General features: G+C 38.0%; 1 protein-coding gene across 4 annotated transcripts in view; it reads right to left on the bottom strand.

Annotated features, from left to right (window-relative positions):
- Window positions 1-4,319: 4,319 nt before the first annotated feature.
- Window positions 4,320-22,840, bottom strand: part of Myrfl (myelin regulatory factor like) — a 150,612-nt gene continuing 132,091 nt past the window's right edge. Inside the window, exons 17-25 of one of the 4 annotated variants that reach the window (XM_087192413.1) lie at window positions 21,623-21,697; window positions 21,488-21,540; window positions 21,190-21,372; window positions 11,764-11,826; window positions 11,040-11,127; window positions 8,886-8,960; window positions 5,463-5,583; window positions 5,070-5,144; window positions 4,320-4,954 (exon numbers count right to left, since the gene is read on the bottom strand). In XM_087192413.1, the coding sequence (XP_087048539.1) occupies window positions 4,868-4,954; window positions 5,070-5,144; window positions 5,463-5,583; window positions 8,886-8,960; window positions 11,040-11,127; window positions 11,764-11,826; window positions 21,190-21,372; window positions 21,488-21,540; window positions 21,623-21,697 (820 nt within the window). In that variant the 3' untranslated portion in view covers window positions 4,320-4,867. Of the gene's footprint in view, window positions 4,955-5,069; window positions 5,145-5,462; window positions 7,034-8,885; window positions 8,961-11,039; window positions 11,128-11,763; window positions 11,827-21,189; window positions 21,373-21,487; window positions 21,541-21,622; window positions 21,698-22,840 lie in introns of those variants that run through there. The other 3 variants (XR_015443458.1, XR_015443459.1, XR_015443460.1) reach the window with 3 other exon arrangements.

The raw sequence follows: 22,840 nt of genomic DNA, 5'->3' as shown, positions 1-22,840 counted from the left end.
CATATTAGGAAAACAGAACGAGCCCAATTAAACAACCTCATGCTGCACCTCAAGCTTCTAGAAAAAGAAGAGCAGGACAACCCCAAAGCTCATGCAAGGGAGGAAATTATAAAGATCAGAGGAGAAATCAATGCAATGGAGACTAAGAGAACGATACAAAAAATCAATGAAGCCAAGAGTTGGTTCTTTGAAAGAATCAACAAAATTGACAAACCTTTACTCAATTTTGTCAGAAAAAGGAAAGAAAAGACCCAAATCCATGCAATTAGAAATGAAAAGGGTGAAATTACAACAGACCCAGCAGAAATCCAGATGGTCATCAATACCTACTTCCAGAACCTATATGCCAATAAGATGGAAAACACAGAAGAAATGGACAGATTCCTAGATACATATGAATTACCAAAGTTGAATGAAGAAGACCTAAAATTCTGAACAACCCAATATCAACCAATGAAATTGAAAATGTAATTAAAAACTTATCAACTAAGAAAAGCCCGGGCCCTGATGGCTTCACTGCTGAATTCTACAAGACATTTAGAGAGGAACTACTGCCACTACTGTTTAAACTCTTCAATGAAATGGAAAGGGAAGCAATACTCCCAAATTCATTCCTGGAAGCAAGCATCACCTTGATCCCCAAAGCAGAGAAAGACCCAACTGAAAAAGAGAACTATAGGCCAATCTCACTAATGAACATAGATGCAAAATAAGATACTGGCAAACAGAATGCAGAAGATCATCAAGAAGATCATACACCCTGATCAAGTGGGATTCATCCCAGGGATGCAGGGATGGTTCAATATATGAAAATCAATTAATGTATACACTATATCAGTAGAGCCAAGGACAAAAATCATATAATTATCTCCATAGATGCAGAAAAAGCATTTGACAAAATCCCACATGCATTTATGATAAAAACCCTACAAAAAATTGGAATAGATGGTCTCTACCTCAAACTGATAAAAGCTATCTATGAAAAACCAACAGCCAATATCATACTAAATAGTCAAAAACTGAAATCCTTCACACTAAACTCAGGAACAAGACAAGGTTGTCCACTATCACCATCCTGTTCAATATAGTTCTGGAAACATTAGCCACAGCAATTAGACAAGAGAAAGAAATAAAAGGAATACAGATAGGTTATGAAGAAGTCAAATTGTCATTATTTGCAGATGATATGATACTTTCTATAGAAGACTCCAAGAACTCCACCAAAAGTCTTCTAGACTTAATAACCAAATTCAGTCAAGTAGCTGGATACAAGGTCAACACACAAAAATCAATAGCTTTCCTCTACACAAATGACAGACTCACTGAGAGAGAAATAGGGCAAACAATTCCTTTCACAATAGCATCCAAAAAACTGAAATACCTAGGAATCATCCTAACAAAAGAAATCAAAGACCTCTTCTCTGAGAACTATAGCACTCTGAAAAGAGAGATTGAAGATGATATCAGAAAATGGACAGACATCCCCTGCTCCTGGGTAGGAAGGATTAATCTAGTGAAAATGGCCATACTTCCAAAACTGCTATATAGATTTAATGCAATTCCAATTGAGATCCCACCAGCATACCTCATAGACCTCGAGAAAACAATCCAAAAATTCATTTGGAACAAGAAGAGACCCAGAATAGCAACAGCAATTCTAGGTAACAGAGACATGGCAGGGGGTATCACAATCCCCAACCTGCAACTCTACTACAAAGCTACTGTGAGAAAAACAGCATGGTACTGGCAAAGAAACAGACCTGAGGACCAGTGGAACAGATTAGAAGATGCAGAAACAATGCCAGACATACTCAGCCATCTCATCTTTGACAAAGGAGCCAAACACCCTCACTGGAGGAAAGATAGCCTCTTTAATAAATGGTGCTGGAAAAATTGGGCTTCAACTTGCCAAAGATTAAAACTAGACCTATATCTCTCACCATGCACTAAACTAAAATCAAAATGGATTAAAGATCTAAATATTAAAATAGAAACTCTGAACCAGTTGGAATAGAGGTTAGGTAGAACCCTTGAAGACATCGGTGTAGGAAAAGATTTTATGAACAAAACCTCAGCTGCCCATAAACTAGCACAAACAATCAACAAGTGGGATCTCTTCTTAATAAAAGGCTTCTGCACAGCAAGAGAAACCACCAGCAGTGTGAAGAGACAACCCACAATGTGGGAAGAAATCTTCACCTGCTTTTCCTCAGACAAAAGTCTACTATCTCAAATCTATAAAGAACTTAAAAAGATCAGACCTCCCAAATTCAAAGACCCAATCCAAAAATGGGCATCTGAAATGAACAGACATTTCTCACACAAAGAAGTAGAAATAGCAAATAAATACATGAAAAAATGTTCAACATCACTGGTCATTCGAGAGATGAAAATGAAAACAACGCTGAGATTCCACTTCACTCCAGAAAGAATGGCTGCTATCATGAAATCAACCAATAGCAAATGCTGGTGGGGCTGTGGGGAAAGAGGAACCCTGCTCCACTGCTGGTGGGAGTGTAGACTGGTGCAAGCACTGTGGAAATCAGTATGGAGATACCTCAAAGAACTAGGACTGGAAATCCCATTTGACCCCGCTATTCCACTGCTGGGGATCTTCCCCAAAGAATTAAAAGAATCATACCACAGTGATATATGTGCACCCATGTTCATAGCAGCACAGTTTGTAATAGCTAAAACTTGGAAACAGCCCAAATGCCCATCAACTGGAGACTGGATAAAGAAAATGTGGTTTTTTTATAAAATGGAGTACTACTCAGCCATAAAAAATGAGAAATTAGAGACATTTATAGCTAAGTGGATGCACATTGAGGCAATACTCTTAAGTGAAATAAATAGGACACACATGTATAAGTACCGAATAGTTTCTCTGGTGTGAGAAACTGAAAGTGTAAATAAGGACTAAATGTATAATAGGTTATGTGAAATAGGAAAAAGGGGCAAAGGGGAAGGAAGCGGGAGGTCTAGGGGAAAGGATAGAAGGGAATGGGATTAATATGAGAAAATGGAAAAATAGGAGCAAAATCTTTGTAAATAGGGAGGAATGGAGGGGTCGAAGGGAGGGCTGGGCAAGGGTGAAAAATAAGAGCCAAGAGAGATTATGTAAAGGTGCAAATTTCCAATTATGAATGTCATTATATTGTATACCTAAAATGTACCAATGATTAGAATGAATAATCGATAATGTAAAATAGGAATAAAAGGTCCAAAGGGGTAAGGGTAGTGGGAGGGGCAGGGGAAAGGAAAGAAGGGAAAGGAAAAACTGCTGAGAAATGGAAAAAATGGAAATAAAGTCTTTGTAAATAGGGAAGAGTGGAAGGCATGAAGGGAGGGCTAGGAATGGAGGAAAAATAAGAACCAAGATGCATTATATAAAGGTACAATTCCCAATGAGAAATGTAATTGTGTTGTATACCTACAATGTACCAATAAAAGAATTTAATACAAAAAAAAAAAGCTTAAGGAAGTTAAATAACTTGCCTAAAGAGACACAGATAAAGTCAGAACTTTAAATGCAAGGCAAAGACTGGCTCCCAAGGTTAAACCACATTTCTACTTCAAAGTTTATTTCAAAATTTATTTCAAATGTTTATTTCAAATGTTCTTGCTTCTGTCACAGCAAGAACCATGTCTTTTCTTAATTGTTGAAGTCGCACAATTAATTTCATCTCTAAGGCATATACTTAATATCTGAAAATAAGAAAGAGGATATTATTACTGCTGATTACCATTGTGAAGTAAAAACAAAGAGCCATATCCTAATTGATCCTCAGACCAACTGTAAGATAAGAGAAACCAGACATTGAGCACCCCAATCCTTGGAACCACAGTGAGAGGACCTTGGCTCTTCATTTTCTAAAACACAACATATTAGTGGAAAATTATAGAAAATATAGCATATTGTTCTATTAATGAGGTATAGAATGACCAACAAATTGGGAGACAATTGCCATCAAAAAGACCGTCTTTTACTTGTCATCCCAAGACAAGAGATCATGCTATTCCATGGGAGGTCACATGGGGAGCAAGGGGGTCACTCTGGAAGTAGAGGAGAGGAACTGCAGATAAGAGCCTTTATGACAGTATCCAAAGGAATGCATGAGCAAGGCCATTGAAGCTGATTTTGGATTAGTTAGATGGAATAAGGTCAGAGGTGTCTGGGCACAAGAAGGTATATCCTACCACACAAAAGCCTAATGTCCATCAAGCATTACAAAGCTGATTTGCATCTCTTTCACTTATATCCATTTGATTAGCAAGATACATTTTGTAGTCTGCTGTATTATGGGCATATCATATATATATATATATATAGAGAGAGAGAGAGAGAGAGAGAGAGAGAGAGAGAGAGAGAGAGAGAGAGAGAGAGAACAGTTTACCTAAATGTGAACTCAGCATCAGACACTACTGTCCTCTCCCACAGGCCTAACCCCATCACATATTTTCCAGAGTCTATATTAGTGGGTCCAATATAGCTTTTCATGATTTTTCTTCTTAACAGCTTTTAAATACAATAAAACAAAGATAGAGCTAGACCTTCGTATTTTGACCTACAGCTTCCTTAAAACAAGAAGCAGTGTTTTCAAATCCAATGGTGCTCTTTACTCCAAGAAATGTTTTCTTTACAGTCATGACAAAATCAAATACCACATTCTTTCAAGTTGCAGCAAACACTTTATTCTCCTCATTAGTGTCTCAAAACCACTGGAAACCAAAGTCTGAAAAAGTCCTTCAGCAATAAATGTGAATGTTTCACAGAAAAGATGAAAGAACTTTCAAGAGAATGTCAGTGTCCATTAATTGTATTTCTGAGCATTTTTCTTTGGTAAAAATACCAAACGTGAATAAATTAGGTACAGCGTCGGTAGAAATAAAAGAAATAATCTGTGAAGAATATCCCAGCAAAATAAGGATCCGTTGAACAGTCAGCTAAATCCTGTCGGAACAGGAGAAAAGAAAGATTAATGTAAAAATGAACTGTAGCTAAAGTATTTTATTTGTTCCTTTAGTGGTCAATTTCTTACTAAAAAGAAATAAAAAAGTAAGCTTACTGGTGCAGCTACACGGAAATGGTATGCACTGTCAGAAAACGGGGCCACGGGAAGGTTCCAAATGTGCTGATATCCCTAAATAACGAATGCGAGAGATCCATTTCATAACCACATTTTCTACTCAGTTAGTGAGGGTATCGGCTTAAAAGCATTCCCTTGATGACTTGAAAGGCATCTGTGATAGCAGCTTTTGATAGGTGTCAGAAGAACAGTCTGCAGCTTCTAAAGGACACTAGGAAGACACTGATTCAGGCTTCCTAACGAGCCAGCCAGCACAAGGAAGCAGTGAATTTGGCTCAAGATGTCCCTCGCGCAGTTGGAAATAGAGGCCGTGATTCTAAACATACTTCTTCTGGAACAGGAGCATAAAATCAAGGATCTAGAAAACATTACCTGTGTCATCTCTGGGAAGACTTCTCCATAGCTTTGGGTCCCTTTGGTTTCCTTTTTACTATGGAAACATATATTTCCAACGGTGAGTTTGCATTGGAAGACTATCAATGGTTCTGTTGTGCTTCAAGAGACAAAGGAAAGAGGCCAAATGGAAAAGGAGTTACCAGTTCCTATTAGGCTACATCTTGGTAAGAGGGATGAATGGGAACGTAACTTGTAAATCCCTTGAAAGTTCACAAAGTTCATTATGCAATCCTCAGTGATACCAATAGGCTAGCTCACATCTTATTACTACAAAGAGAAACCTAACCCGCACAGGATTACTGAAATAGCATGGGATAGTTTCTAAAACCAAGTATTATGTCTAAACCACTTTATATCAGAACTTCTCATCTCTAAATAATTTCAATGATTTTTGTTTTGTTTTGTTTTTTGGTACCGGGGATGGAACTCGGGTTCTTGTGCTTGCACAGCAGGTGGCGAAACCACTGAGCTAAATCCCTGGCCAATGATTTTTTGATATATCCTTTTCTTTTTACTGGCAGCTGACTTTGCACTTATCTTAAACTTCTAAGATTTTAGAGTGTGAAAGGTGCTGGCCTAAATGGACATTATTTGAAATAGCAAGGCAAACAAATACGGATAGGAGTTTGGGGGTGAGTTCCATTAGAAATCAACAGTATTCAAAATTATCAGAGTAGAAGGATGAAAGAATGGTTCTTCTCTGAAAGTCGTTCAGGATGAGATACATTTCTCTTTGGAAACAATCCTTCTGCACAAATGGAAACAACCTACATCCTCAGCTGAGTTTACAGTAATTCCCCCTTATTCATGGTGGGCGCATTCCAAGACCCCAGTGGATACCCTGAAACAACAAATAATACAAAATCCTATATGTACTATCTTTTCTCCTATACATACGTACTTATGATATAGTTGAATTGATATTTTAGGTATAATAGGAGTTTGACAACAACAGTAATAAAATAGAATAATTATAACAATATACTCTTGAAAATATACTGTTTCTGGAATTTTTCAGTTAATATTTTTGTACTATGACTACAGATAACTGAAATTATAGGAAGTAAAGTCATAGTTAAGGGGAAACTAGTAAATGTATTATTTTAAAATCACCCCTGTTTCAAAAATGGTTCATAGACCAACAGGCCTGATTTAGTGGCTCAGGTCGATCTTCCACCACTTCAAGCATATAATATATAATCTTATTTCCTTCCTTGAAGCTAGGAAAGGAAATGCTATTCTAGGTTGTAAAGGAGTGCTGAAGAATAGTTCATTTATCATGTAAGAATAGCACACTTAGCATGTAAAGATAGTACATTTAACATGTGAGACTAGTACATTTAGCTTTTGCTCTGCCTTGAAATATAGTGGATTCTGAGTCGTGAAACGCTGGGTGCCTGAAACAAACATTTGCAAGGCAAGCAGCTGGGCTGAGTGTCATTACCTGCTCTTCCACGCAAAGCTGATGAGAAAACCAGCGTGGAGCCCAAGTAAATCAGAGAAGATGGGGTGGGGGTGATGGAGGAGGATTAACTGACCTAGGGAAACTGGAGGAGAGTGGGCAGGCCAAGGACAGGGACAGAGAGGGAGAAAAGGAAGGGAAGAGAGGAGATGTGGAGGGAAAATAAAAAAGACTAAAATCAAGATAAAAAGTAACAGTCTATCATCATGGTTAGTAACAAATTGCATGATTTTTTAGTACAATTGGTTGCAAGCCTTAAAATACCATAATTACCTAAAATATTAAATAATAATAGATTAAATTAGAGTTCTGTGATTTTGGAGAAAAGGACAGTAAAATAAAAGCTACATTTATTGAGTGCCTACTATCGATCAGGAAGGGGCAACATCATGACATCTCATCCCTGGGGAGGCGGGACAGTGATGGTTGGAAGGGAGGGCTGTATTTGAATCCCAGCCCCACTACTTGCTAGCTGTGAGTTTCAGAACACTTTTTTTTACCCCTTTTTATACTCATGTTTCTCATCTGTAAGACAAACTGGAGAAAAAAATACCATCTTGGGAAGGTTGTCGTGAGGATTATATGACCCAGTAATAACATACATGTTCAGTGTCTGACCCATGGTCTGTGCTCAGCAAATGGTAGTTATTAATTTCACCAATATTAACAATAATTCCCACAATACCTTTGTATGTTACAGCATAATGTAATATTCACTTTACAGAACAAGAAATGGTAGATCAGAGAAAACATGTGGCTTTTTCAAGATCATAGGATTAGTAAGTGACAGGAAGAAAATTTGAAAACTAGTCTGCTCAATTCTAACCTCTGATTTTTTTTCCTCTCTCCCTTTCTCTCTCTCTCTCTCTCTCTCTCTCTCTCTCTCTCTCTCTCTCTCTCTCTCTCTTTTTCTTTGGTATGGGGGGTGGTTTGAGTTTTTTTCTTTTTCCAGTCCTAAACAAAGTGGTCAGGTAGCCTCCCCATTGAGACACAAATTACAAAGGGTGATCAAAAACTTCGGTGAATGTTTAAATTTTACAAATTGGAGTATAAGAAACAGTGCCATGAATCCCCATCAAAATATTCCCTCCTCAATTTAAATATATGTATCCCATCATTATTGCCACTTTCTGAAGCAGTTCTGGAAGTCTTCTTTCATGAATGTCTTTACAAGGTGTGATCAAAAATACAGCAAATAGGGCCAGGGATTTAGCTCAGTGGTTCCAGTGACTGCCTCAAAAGCACAAGGTCCTGATTTGATCCCCAGTACCAAAAAAAAAAAAAAAAAAAAAAACCACAGCAAATGCTGCTGTTGAATACCATTCAATGGAAAGGCAAGCTTATAAAAAACACGTGTGTCCTCATCCACCCAGAGACTTTTGGCCCTTCCCCAAAGTCAAAATGACCATGAAAGAAAGGTAAAGTTTTTAATCAATTCAGGATATAAAGGCAGATAGAAGACATTCACAAAAAAAGACTTTCAGAACTTTTTCAAAAGGTGGCAAAAGAGTGAGTGATGGGATATGTGTGTTCAAAATGAGAGAGTATTTTGAGGGGGCTTAATGGCAATGTGTCTTTTACTGTAATAACATTTCTTACTTAAACACAGCACATTTTTCAAAAATACCTCATTACTCTTGTTCCCACCCTATTTTGAAGGGAAACAGTCAGGGGAGGACTGCAGCTGTGAGCGTCCAAACAAAGCCACTCCCATTTCGCAGGTTTTCCTAGTTTGGAGCCGCTGTTGCCTGGAGGCCTGGGTGATCCCTGCCCTGGCTCTGACTCCCCCTAAACCAGCCACTTCTCCACCACCATTCACAGACTGACAGCTTTCTACCTACCTCCTAACTTATAGATGGAATTGTAAAGTAAATTCAGACTTGGTGGTTAATTAGTAATAAAAATCAAAAACAAACTTTTTAGATCCATGTACTTACTTGATTTCCAGAGAGAATTTGACATTTGTGGGTGTGTTCTTATTAACAGGAATATTGTAATGATAGTATCCAGACCTAGTTGTGGAAGAAAATTAAACTGAAAATCAATATATGAAGGAAAGGCTTTTGTCCACTTATATACTCTGCAAGCTGTGAAATATTATATAATAAATATAGAAAATAGTTAACCTAGGTTTTCAGAGACATACTTGTCAAATTTGAGTGGTCTTATCCACATATTAATATAAAATATATTGCAAGATTTATAATTTTTAGAACACATGGAAAAAATGATGGGAAGTCAAATTCCAAACCAAATGCACAAAATTAAATGCACAGGAAATAACTCCAGTTCCCTTTATGGAGATACAGATTTCAGAAGACAAATGAGGCAAAGACCTCAGACTCATAATCCCCCTGAAAAGGAAGGTTGAAATTAATACCAGTTTTTCTACCACAAATCACTCCCTTTTAAACAATATTAATGGGAAATATGTACTTTTAGAACCTGAATATGCTATAATTACTATAGCCCTGATTACTATTTAGTAATGGAGAAAATTATAAAATGGAATTGATTATCTGTAGGCTCCTCCCTACTGGTACACCCCCAATTTAATATTGAAAAAAGGAAATTCCATTGATTTATATTGTAATGAAAATTTCCAGCAAAACAGCACATTTGTATCTAACACAACTTCTCCTTTTAACTGGTTATCCCATGAATTATGTGGAGAAACAACTTAAAATTAGATAAGTGGGGAAAAGTCAGGCATTTTAGATTCTAATTAATATTAATTAATGCTAAACTAAGTTGCTAAAAATGTGCAAGCAAAAACAGGGAATTAAAATAACTGGCATTTTATAACATATAGAAATACAAAGACATCACTTTGTGCCCCTTGAATATACACAATTTTTTCATGTTAATTATATCTCAAAAAGTAGAAAAAAAGATGGGTGCTACTTATGTACCAAGTAACAGAACTATTTCAGTTAATTAATATGTTAAAAATATGTAGAAAAATCTGCTTTAGGGTCAGGAATGCTTTAGGAAACCTAGATTAATAGAATTAATTTCCTGTGATGGGCCCCCCAATGTCTGTCTGCTTCACAGCAACCCAATTCACTTGATAGTGTTCCCATCATATACTTGAGAAATGAATATTCAAGGAGAATAAACATTTTTGTCTAAGCCCTAGGACTGAATTGTCTAATTCTTTTTCATTGTGTCATCCTACATATTAACATCAGTCTCTGATGCACAATCAGATGCAAATCATTAGATGCGATCTTAGGCAAACTTTTTCAAACCCACTGAAAACTACATAATAGGAATAAATAATACCAACTTCTTAGGGCTTTTGTGAGAATGTGATATTTAATATAGGCATCATAAAGCTCCATACAAGTTATTTTTATAATTCAGGACTATCAAGCATAAATTCTATCAGATTGAAAAAGACATAAAGCTAAAAACCCAAATGATTTGTTACACTAGTTCAAAATACATGTCTTGCCTTTGATGTAGCAGATACCACATAAATATTTATCAAATTAACATAAATAAAACTCCCTATTTTTAATGCCTACCATCTGCATTTGTGTTTGTTGAAGCAGCTTGCATTCTATGCTTCTAGGTGTATCACTGCATGCCTTTACAGGTGATATGACACAGACCAGAGACAGAGAGGTTGCTGATAACTTGGAATACCTAGATGTTTTTCCCCTTCTTATGGAAAAAGCTAAGATGAGCTATATTTTTTATCAATGAAAATAATGATATCCCTTGTTATTAAAATATACAAATGGCAGCTCACTCATAACTTGGAGCCATCAGTAACCTTGCCTTTCTTGTCTATAACATTAATTAGCAGCTCTGTGCCCTCAGAGTCAGCCACAGAGTTGTTCCCAGGCTTTTTGCTTCAGACTTAGCCATAAAATCAGGCAATTAAAATCACTAGGGCTGTGACTTACTGACATTTGCTCATACCAATTATTTTGTGATTCCCTTGTAGCCATGTAACCACTGTGGGGGGCGACGTAAGTACACACTGATTTCACCATGTAGCTTTAGTTTTCATTCCAGTCTCAAACCTAGTGCCCTGAGTAAATTCAAGAAACAAGCATGGTATCATGAGGGGGCTTACCCACCCACACTGGAGCCATTTACTGCAATACCGACGATCAATTACATGCTGGATTTCTATAATCTGAATAGAACTGATGGACGTATCAATCCCTGAATTAAGAAGAAATAAGAGACGCAAAAGTAAACTCTCCAGGAAGGGAAGCGTATTATGCTCCAGAATAGTACCTGAGTTGCATCATGTAAGTGTTTCCTAGATAAATGGATTCCATTTACACTCCAGTAGAAAAAGGAGAAGGAAGGAGACACATTTTCTGGTTTTGGGGTTTTTTTTCATTTTGTTTTGTTTTGTTGTTGATATAGTAAATTGTAAGAAAATTAATAAAAATCCAGTCTCCAATAAACAGCCCCCATAACATTCAAAAGAATTTCTGGACCATGGAACCCCTACTACATCCAAATTTACTGAAAACCAAGAATGCAATGTGAAATGCAATCTGTTTCAGAAAACAAAAAATGAACTTTAAAAAATACTCAAAATAAAAGAGGAGGATGAGAACTTCAAGTAAATTATTAAAATCCATAGAGATCAGTCACAATTTGCCTGGCAGTGAGTGATAATTTCTAACGCCTCATTAATGGTCAAGCTGTCAGTGACCTCAAAACAGCCCACAGGTATGCATAGGGCACAGGCTTTGTTCCCCTTCTCCACTCCAGGAATGCGTAATGCTTTTATAGCTTGTGATTTTGCCTGGCCCCACAAAGGCAAACAGGGTAATGTCAACTTACAGTCACTCTGCCAGTCGGCACTGATGAATGCACCTCTTGTCAGGAATGATTTGCTTTTGTCTTCTGAAGAGGAAAGACATGTGTCAGTGTTGAGGGCTTGCTCAGGATGAGGAGAAACCCCGCGTGCCCTAGCTTGTCTCTGTGAGTTGAAAGTTTCCCCACTCTTTCTCTCCCGCCTTTCGACCCAGCTACAATCTGTCCCACTTCTCACAGATGTGGGTTATTCTTACCCTCCTCCAAGCAGCCATCTCTTTATAGGCTGAGCTGTCTACCCCTGAATCATATGTTGAAGCTCTAGCCCCCCGTTCCTCAGAATGTGACTGACTGGATTTGGAGCTAAGACCTTTGAAGTGTGATTAAATTAAAATAAGGCTGTTAAGATGGGCTCTAATGAAATCTGACTGGTGCCCTTATAAGAGGGGCTCAAGATAAATGGGGAGACACCAAGGGCACATGCCCAGAGGAAAAGTCACAAGAGGACCCAGGAAGAAGGTGGCCATCTGCCTGCCAAGAAGTGAGGCCTCAGAAGAGCCCAGACTTGCAGACACCAAGATCTTGGAACTCCACCCTCTCGAAATACAAGAAAATAAATGTCTATTGTTTAAGCCACCCAGCCAGTCAGTGGAATTCTACTATGGCAGCCGGAGCAGACTAAGATACCACCCTGAGAAAGAAAGCTTGCAGCTCACAGCTCCCTCCTTTGCATTGCCATGGCATTTATTACTGAACCACCCATGTGGTCATCGATCAGTGATATATCTGTCACTAGACTGAAGGACACATCATCCTTCAATGTGTTACCACTTAGCTTCTCATGTATTTTTGCCTTTTCTTGACCACTTCAGAGTAGGGAACCTCTATTAACATTCTTTGAATCCTCTGTAACTCCTGGCATAATGCTTTGCTCATACTATGGAACTCATTTTCTTTGATTAATGACAAGCTAAATGTAATTTCATTCTTCATCTAGTTTCTGAATTAACAGTGTTGCTAATCAAAATCAGATTTAGGTTATCTGGGTTCTTTTCTATGCAACTTATTATTCACTATCTCAGCATAATGTGGGGTTTTTTTGGTACCAGGGATCAAATTCGGGTCTTTGTGCTTGCAAGGCAGGTAGTGGAACTACTGAGCTAAATCCCCAGCCCAATCTTAGCATAATTTATGTTAAGGTACAAAATAGAAATAAGTCATCAAAAAATTCTTGTGATGGGGGGCGCCTCACAAATTCTTGAGACAACTCATTTCTCTGCTGGGCAGTCTGAGTACCAGTTTTCCCTTTCACTGAGCCAGCATCTACTTTCCTGCTCATCCTTTTTGATCCTCACAATTCTACCTCTTGAGTGAGTAGAACTGGCCCTAAAGGCAACTTCTCTGACCAACCCAAACCTGGATCATGTGCAGTTGCTGGGAGCACATTTTTGACTCTGAGCAAAAACAAGGATCATTATAAACATAGCATTTGGAAAGTAGGAAGTAGAAAGGAACAATAGCATGCATATTGGAATCTGATTTCTGAACTATTCTTGGAAACTTAGAGGAAAGCAAGGAGATGGAATTATTTGGTTTAACAATCCATTTAGAGTTGAGTTCATGAACCACCAGGGCCTAGCATTGAGGGTACATTTGTACCCACTGGTTTTTCAACCTTGCTTACTTCCATGGACTCCCTGTTGCATAATACACCCTGTTAAATTAGAGAATGTGATTCAAAAGCAGTAAGGAGAGTGAGTAAAAGTGAAGAAAAATAAGAACAAGACTATCTTTCAAATAATGATCTATCAACCTTTACACAAATAGAATTGGGATCTCTCAAGATAAATAAAACTTGTAAAACAAATTGACATGTTCTTCCATATTAGAGAAAATTTTATGAGACATACATATTCTTGCATTGAAGGGTAAAAATGACAATTATGTGTACTCTTCATTGGCACATATTATTTATGAGACATTGTTCTGAGGGTCTTAGAACAGTTCAGGAAGGTGGCTGTCCCCATTTGACAGACTAACTGAGGCACTAGGAGGTCAATCTGTGGGTAAGGAATAGAGTAGGACTTTCGATCCAAACCATCTGATTCAGAGTCCACACTTGTGCTACCCTGGAAATATGTGAAATATGATCCACGCAGGGGAAATGGTGAGTTTAAAGCCTGGAGTAAGGACTGGGTTGCAGCCAGCTGAAGAAAAGAATCAGATCACTGGTGTGGGGTCAGTGCCAGGGGACAGTTAGGCCCCTCACATAGCTAAAAAGGCATTTTAAAAGCAACTTTAAAGGGGCAATTGTTTAGATTATTGTTGTTAAGTCTATGGAGAAAAATATGTATGTTTTAAAAGCAGATAGTGAAAGCAGACATTTAATGGGTTGCTAAACAAATCTAACAGGAAATTTTTGTGAAGTTTTAGCATTCACATTTTTGAATTTGCTGAAATCTATGTTCAAGTTTCTACATCAGATTTCAAGACAGAAAGCAAAAGCAACAGGGCACAATACTTTGGTAGAGGGGTCCTAAGCATCTCTATTCTAGTCAGTGCTTCTTGCTCTAGGTAGAAGGGCTCCTTCTCTTGGCCACTCACCTGGTTGTGAGCACCCTGAAAACTGCTCCGTTCACACTCCTGTTCCCCAGACAGGCAATGCTGAGCTCTGTGCAGCTACTCAATAAATACTTGTGGAAGGGAAGAGGGAAGAGCCAGGAAAAGAGGAAGGAAAAGAGGGAAAGAAAAATAATTCCTCTTAGGGAACACACCCGAAAAGAAAATTCCCAGGAACTGGGAGCAGAGATGCTGAGAATGGGTGTGAGAGAATGGGCTCCTTCACTCTCTTAGCAAATGGGAAGGAGGCAGAACTGAAGGGCAGGGCAAGGTTCTGAGCCTCTAGCCCCAGTATCATGCTTTGCATTAAGAACTGGATCTTGAGATATGAGAATTTTCTGTAGAAATGAATACTGATTTCACTTTCCATTTAAGTATACATGCTGCCCAAAAGGTCTCCAGATTTCTTAGATTCCAGATATTCCAATAATAATTCTCATGACTCCTACTATTAGTTGTGCTTAAGATGCTTTCACAGAAGGCTGAAGTTTGCAAGTCAAATGAGACACAGAGTGGAAACCAAGTCTCCTCTACCCCCGTCTGTTTTCTACCTTTTGTTCTATTTTTCTGCTGAATTTTCAGGAAAAATGGCTCATCATAAATTCTGGCAATACATACACAGATTTGCCTCACTTCCACAGAACTGTGTTTAGGTTCTTAGAGACAGAGAATCCTATAAATAGGATTGCATATCTGGTGAGATAAAGTATTTTTTAACAGTCATAAAAAGGTAAGGTTGAGAAGAGATAATCTTGCAGATTAGAACTATGAAAATGATTTTTCAAAGGCAGGAAATAAATTTTAAATCTGCTACAAAACACCCCAATTTGTCACTTCTCTGAAACAAGACTCTTCAACTCTGAAAGACTGGACATTAGAAAACTATAAACCTTCCTGTACTAACACAGGCGCAGCTCTTGCTTTACAGATGCCTTCTAACAATATTCACAGTAAACTTAATATACATTCCCAGTGGTTTTCATTAGAAAACTGAAGATAAATTTCATAATTGGCAAATAAGACCTTGCAATAAACTAAATTAGAAACTTCTTAAGAGGAGAAATTTGGGATGGTGTCCAACAAAAGTATATCCTGCTGTGGATACCAAATCAACACACAAAAATCAATAGCACTCCTGTATACCAATAATGCATTCACTGAGAAAAAAATTAAGAAAAATACCATTCACAATAGCACAAAAAATTAAGTACTTAGAAATTAACCTGACTAAGGAAGAGAAAGGCCTCTATGACAAAAACTACAGTATTCTGAAAAAAGGAGATCAAGGAAGACTTAAGAAAATGGAAAGATATCCCATTTCTGGAAAGGAAGAACCAAAATGGCCATATTTCCAAAACTGATACATAGGTTTAATGCAAGCTCAATCAAAATACCAACATCATTCCTCACAGAACTATAGAAAACAGTCCTAAGATTCACAGGGAAAAGAAGGGACCCAGAATAGCAAAAGCATCACCGCTAACAGGACCAAAGCAGGAGGCATCTCAATCCCCGATTTGAAGTTACATTACAAAGCTACAGTGATGAAAACTGCATAGTACTCACAAAAACAGACATGAAGATAAACAGAACAGAATAGAGGATGCAGAAACAACTGCAAACACATTTAACTATTTGCTTTTTGACAAAGGTTCCAAAAACATACACAGAGGAAAGACCACTTGTTTAATAAATGGTGTTGGGGAAATCGGCTATCTACATGAAGAAGATTGTATCTAGACCCATATATTTCACCATGTAGTAAGCTAAAATCCAAATGGATCAAAGAGCTAAATGTTAAAACAGAAGCGCTTAATCTCCTGGGAGACAAGAAAAACTCTTGAAGATATAAGTGTAGGCAAGGACTTTCTGAATAGAACCTCAATGGCACAAGAAATAGCACCAATAATCAAATTTTTAAATTTCTGCACCTCAAAGGAAACAGGAATGGAAGGAAGAACTAATCTACAGAATGAGAAAAAATTCTGCCAGCTATTTCTCAGAGGACTAACATCTAGAGTATATAAAGAATAAAAAAAAAAAAACATCCTCCAAAATAAAAGACCCTATCAAAAATGGGAAAGTGAAATGAATAAACACTTTTCAGAAAAAGAAGAACAGATGGCCAATAAATACATTTTAAAAATGCTCAGTATCACTGGCCATTAGAGAAACACAAATTAAAACAACACTGAGATTCTATCTTACTCCAGAAAGAATGACTATCATAAAGAAATCAAATAATAACAAATTCCTGTGAGGCTGTAGGGGAAAGGAATCCTTCTATATTGTTGGTGAGAATGTAAACTAGTAAAACCACTATGGAAATCAATATGAGATTCCTCAAAGCCCTGAAACTAGAAATTCCATTTGACCCACTATTCCTCTTCTGGGTATCTTCCCAAAAGAGTTTCAAAAATCATATTACAGTGATACATGCATAGCCATGTTTATAGCAGCACAATTCATAACAGCTAAATCTTGGAAGCAGCCTGTATGTCTATCAACAGGCAAATGGATAAAGAAAATGTGGTATTTGTATACAATGGAGTACTACTCTGCCATAAAGAAGGATAAACTTGAGTCATTTGTAGGTAAATGGATGGACCTTGAGATCATAATGTTACAGAAATCTCGAAAAGAAATACACAGAGACACAGAATTCGGATAAAATAATAAAATTTCTTCTCGTGAGTGGGCAGGAACACCAGAAAACAGTCTGGTCAGTATCCCCGCCCTTTGTTCAGCATTTCCCTTTTTATATCCTTTTTAGCCATTATCTCATCCCTAGTGGCCTTTGATATGTAAATACAATTGCAGTTCCTGTCTACAAGTCACAGACACAAGATAGGCACATACACATTGTAAATTCACCCTGGCATGGTAACTTTGTTAAGTTAATGAAGTTACAGGTTAGAGTCAGATAATCACCACCTTAAACAAGAAGTTATGGGAAAAGCAAATCTTAAAAGAACACATTATTTTGCTTCTACAACTACCTTAATATTCAATCTATTAAGTTATCTAAAACTTTTCCATATCAATAATGTTAAGTAAAATAAATCAGATATACAAGCTTAAATATTGCATGGTTTCTTTTACATGAGAAACTCAAAATATATATAAATAGCAAAATAAAAGATAGATAATAGTAAATACAGAGATAAATCTTTCTCAAAGGGGAAAGGGATCAAGAAATGGAGGGAGGATGGAAGAGAGGGGAAAGGAAATAAAAAACATAATTGAGATGTGTTATATACATGTACCAACTCCCCACAAGGAAGCTAATAATTAGGCACAGCAAACATGTCCTAATAAGAAATTAAAATTTTAAAAAAACAATGTACATCCTGTTGTGGTAGAGGGTGGCTATTTCCCTATTTGTAAAACTGCATTGATGAGTGAGTTCCAATAGAGCTTATTGGATACTTTTTCTCTTCCCCTGATTGAATCAGACTCATAAAAGTCAGTGAGTTCCACCAATCAATGGCTGAGTTCTTTAACACTGGGGACCATTTTTTTTTTCTGACATTTGCTTTTCTCAGAGTCCTGGTCTCTAAAACAAAATGAACATAAATTACAGATCCGTTTTTGCTTTGTGACTTAAAAAAAAAACTCACCATCCTTCTTACTTCCCTACCTACTTTATTAGTTCCACAGATTAAAATCCAATCCATCATGTTCAGTTGGTTTCTCAGAGTAGAAGCTTAATATTCTAAAATACTTCCTGGTTCCTGACTAGTCTAACCCAAATCTTTTATCAAGTGGGAGGCTGGGGAAATGGAGATAGGACTGGGGAGCAGGTAACTTTTTTGAAAACATGAGCACAGACTTACACAATCAAAAATCCAAAAGAAAAATAATGACTTGAACTCAGATGTCATAAAAATGCTAATTTCCCTTCACATATTTTATTGCAGTCCTACTCTTCAGGGAGGAGTTCACAAAAGTGTTTTGAGGCTTAGAAAACTGTTAGCTATTATTGTGCATCCCATTGAGAACTTTTCTAACTTTTTTTAATCCTTGGATTTTGAAAATTTTACTTCTTTAAGTTTAATTGGTTTTTAATTCCTCAGAAACATCTAGTTGAAATGAATAGCTGCCAGGTTTTCTCCTCTTGTGTATTCTGTAACACCCTGGGTTATACTGTGCCTTGGACAGATAAGAGGGAAAGATGCACCAGTAAGAGAGGAGGGGACCTTTCCTCAGAAATACCTTGCACTGGGGACATCTTGATGGCTACACACAAACTTGGTAGAGAGTTAAGCACAGAAGGGGCTTTTTAGTACCATATAGGGGATACTTTCTGCATCCTGCAGTTTCTCTCAGGTACGTACACCATAGCTCCAAATAAATGGAAGTGGGATGGTGAATGGGAAGGACCCCAGAATGGGGAGCTGAGGAACTCAGATTCCAATTCTCATTTTGCTAGTAATTCACCTGAGAAATATTTTTGTTTGCTTTTTGTTCATTTGTTCACTTTTCATTGGATTTATTTTTTATTTTAATTGACACATAATAATTGCACATATTTTATGGAGTACAATGTGATATTTCACTATATGTGCACAATATGCAGTGACCTGATCAAGGTAACTGATATACTCATCACCTCAAACATTTATCATTGCTTTGTGTTGGGAAAATCAAAATCCTCTCTACTAGCTATTTTTAAATATAAATTAAACATGGCCAAGCATAGTGACTCTACTATGCTATAGGACATTAAAAGTTACTCCTCTTATCCAGCTCCACCTCAACTGCAGAATCTAAACTGAGGTCCCCAGGCCTCTATTTCATCAGTTGCAAATGGGTATGTTGGTATAAATCAGAGGTTCTCCTGATCGGAAGTCTCCAAAACCCTAAGTGATTGCGCAAAGGACTCATTGGAGTTGTCTGCAGACTTGAAAAGCAGTATATCCCATAGATTTGTACTATTTTTCAAATAGTTGGGTTAATAAAAACCCAATATGAAGACCTGGTTATGGATATGGTTACAGATATGAAGAGCTGGTTGCTCAATGGAGTGAATTTACTCAGGGGTCAAGAAACCCTTAAAAATGAAGAGTAGACCAGAACATGGCCTCTTCCTGCTCAGTATCCACAGTCATCAGTGTATCTTTCATAAGTGGGGTAGTCTCCTCTAGGAACTGCTCTCAAAGAAGGTCATCAAGTATCCTCAGTGAGATGCTCAAGGTAAGTAAAGAAAGCACAAATTTCTATGTGCTTTCATAAATGATGAAGGCTTCAGGGATTTTTATGATAGTACAAGTTTTTTATAGCTAAAAACGTTGAGAATATGATAACTGAAATCAATTCTTTTCCTCAAAAAGAACATTTATTATGTGCAGACACACTCAGCCACCTCATCTTCGACAAAGGAGCCAAACACCCTCACTGGAGGAAAGATAGCCTCTTTAATAAATGGTGCTGGAATAATTGGGTTTCAACTTGCCAAAGATTAAAACTAGACCTATATCTCTCACCATGCACTAAACTAAAATCAAAATGGATTAAAGATCTAAATATTAAAATAGAAATGCTGAATTGGCTGGAACAAAGGTTAGGTAGAACTCTTGAAGACATTGGGGTAGGAAAAGACTTTATGAATAAAACCTCAGTTCCCCATGAACTAGCACAAACAATCAACAAGTGAGATCTCTTCTCATTAAAAAGCTTCTGCACAGCAAGAGAAACCACCAGCAGTGTGAAGAGACAACCCACAATGTGGGAAAAAGATCTTCACCTGCTGTTCCTCAAACAAAGGTCTGCTATCTGGAATCTATAAAAAACTTAGAAAAATCAGAAGTCCCAAATTTAAAGACCAAATCCGAAAAAGGGCATCTGAAATAAACAGACATTTCTCAGACAAAGAAGTAGAAATTGCAAATAAATACATGAAAAAGTGTTCAACATCACTGGTCATTCAAGAGATGCTAATGAAAACAATGCTGAGATTCCACCTCACTCCAGAAAGAATGGCTGCTATCATGAAATCAACCAATAACAAATGCTGGCGGGGCTGTGGGGAAAGAGGAACCCTGCTCCACTGCTGGTGGGAGTGCAGACTGGTGCAAGCACTGTGGAAATCAGTATGGAGACACCTCAAAGAACTAGGACTGGAAGTCCCATTTGATCCCGCTATTCCTCTGCTGGGGATCTAACCCAAAGAATTAAAAGAATCATACCACAGTGATATATGCACACTCATGTTCATAGCAGCACAGTTTGTAATAGCTAAAACTTGGAAACAGCCCAATTGCCCCTCAACTGTAGAATGGATAAAGAAAATGTGGTTTTTTAAAAATAAATGGAATACTACTCATCCATAAAAAATGAGAAATTAGAGACATTTATAGCTAAATGGATGCATGTTGAGGCCATACTCTTAAGTGAAATAAAGAGGACACACATGTGTAAATAGCGAATAGTTTCTCTAGTGTGTGAAAGTGTAAATAAGGACTAAAAGGTATAATAGATAATGTGAAATAGGAAGAAAAGGGGCGAAGGGGAAGTAGGAGGAGTAGGGGAAAGGAAAGAAGGGAATGGAATTAATATGAGAAAATGGAAAACTGGAAACAAAGTCTTTGTAAATAGGGAGGGATGGAGGGGTTGAAGGGAGGGCAGGGGAAGGGGGAAAAAATAAGAACCAAGAGAGATTATGTAAAGGTGCAAATTTCCAATGATGAATGTCATTATATTGCATACCTAAAATGTATGAATAAAATTAAATTTTTAAAAAATAAATAAAAAGCAAAAAAAGAAGGGCCTTAAATACTGACAAGGAAAAAACCCTCATGCTTAAAGCCTTGTTTCTCTTTGAAGATCATTTACCTGCTCTTTGGCTCTGATGGACTTCCTTGTCCTCCTGAGGCTCTCTTTGCACAGGATGTGAAGAGGTTCTTCTCATTCCCCAAATGGGACAGCAGTAAGTCTCCTGACATGGCAGAATCTCACAAAAAGTAATTTCAAGTATTTCTAACGAGGTCTTTGTGGTTGCCAGAGATGTATGAGGCCCTGTGAGGCATTGGGCAGAGGGGAGGGAGGCAGTGAGGTTAGCAGAAAGGGTGGTTTCTTCTGTTGACATTTCGAGGGAAAGATGGGCTGGGTTTGAGGGTAAGGTGGACTTTACCTGAGGGGGAGTCTGTAGATGGCAGGGCCAGCACTGGAGAGTTTGTGGTATTGCTAGAGGAGGAGGACAAGATAGTTAATGAAAGACATCTTCATGAATCCCTCTCCCAAAGGTACAGAAGATCTGAATTCTCACCTTGGAGGGAGATGTACGGAATGCTTGTTCTGATCTTTTAAGCTCAGTATGTAAAGAAAAACTATCGTCAAGACACTGTTAAGGGGGAAAAAAATAGCATTATGTGACAGATTTGTTTCCAGATATATCTCACACATCCAGCTGGCCAAAGATGTACTCTCAGAGGCCACACGGATGGGGAGAGGGGGAAGGGCAGCTGTAGCTGGCAGAAACACCATGGAAACCAGCACAGTCAGGCTTTTCTGCCCTAGTGAGAAAAAGGCTTAGGCTTCCTGCAGCTCAGAAGCTCCTGGGCTACTATGCTGATAGATTTTTCCATGTAGCAGCCCCTGGCCTAGCAGGCTGTCTCAGTAGCATCTGTCACTTGTGGAAGATTACAAGAGGAAGCATGTAAATAGCTGGAGACAGCCCTCCACTCCATATAGGAATGAGTTGGCCAGAGTTCACATCCCTCTGGTGATGGTCTGGAGGTCAACTGCACAGTGGCACTGGAAGATGAAAGGACACATCCACAGGGGATGCCAAACTCTTTGGCCTCTTCTCTGACAACTTCAAGCTGCTTGTCTTTTCATAGCACAATATACCAAACTGCGCAGAGGAAGGAAAAGAAATGGAATAAAGCACACATTTCCATACTACTTGACTTCAAAATGATGGTGTCTTTCCTTCCAAGAATTTTTATTTCCAAATAGAAGCTTTCCTTACAGGTTCTGGAATTTGGGCAGCTAAGCCTAACAATGCTCATGCATTCAAACAGATCATGTTCTTCTCATGAGCCACAAGAGGGATTCTGTTGCTTATAGTCTCACTGTGGGATGGGCTTCATACAGTCACCGAGTTGACTTCTTGCCAGCTGGACTTCACACCTGATTCTCCATCAACTCCTCATCATTTTGTTCCCCATCAAAGGTGGTAGATTTCCCTTCATTAAGTACACTTAAAGAAATGCAACATGCATTTGAATTCCACTCATAAAAAATGAATTTCCAGTGCTCTTAGCAGCAGCTGATGACTGCCCAGCAGCCTCTGCCCTGCATGGGAAAGGGTGCTGAGCCGAGAGATGCACCAGACAGGTGATCCCCCGAGTATCCCACAGCAACTTTCACTGTGGGGAAATCTTCTTTACTTTGTTCTATGTCTTCCATTCTCCACCTCCTCATTACTAATCTTTTAAAATCCTTTTTCTGGTTTGTCTTTGGGATCTGCCTCAGGGTACAG

This window comes from Heterocephalus glaber, unplaced genomic scaffold (assembly GCF_053883595.1).
Source record: "Heterocephalus glaber isolate CG9 unplaced genomic scaffold, H.glaber_assembly_v1.0 deba00001571, whole genome shotgun sequence".
Lineage (NCBI taxonomy): Eukaryota > Metazoa > Chordata > Mammalia > Rodentia > Bathyergidae > Heterocephalus > Heterocephalus glaber.
This window is presented reverse-complemented; position numbering and strand designations above follow the sequence as displayed.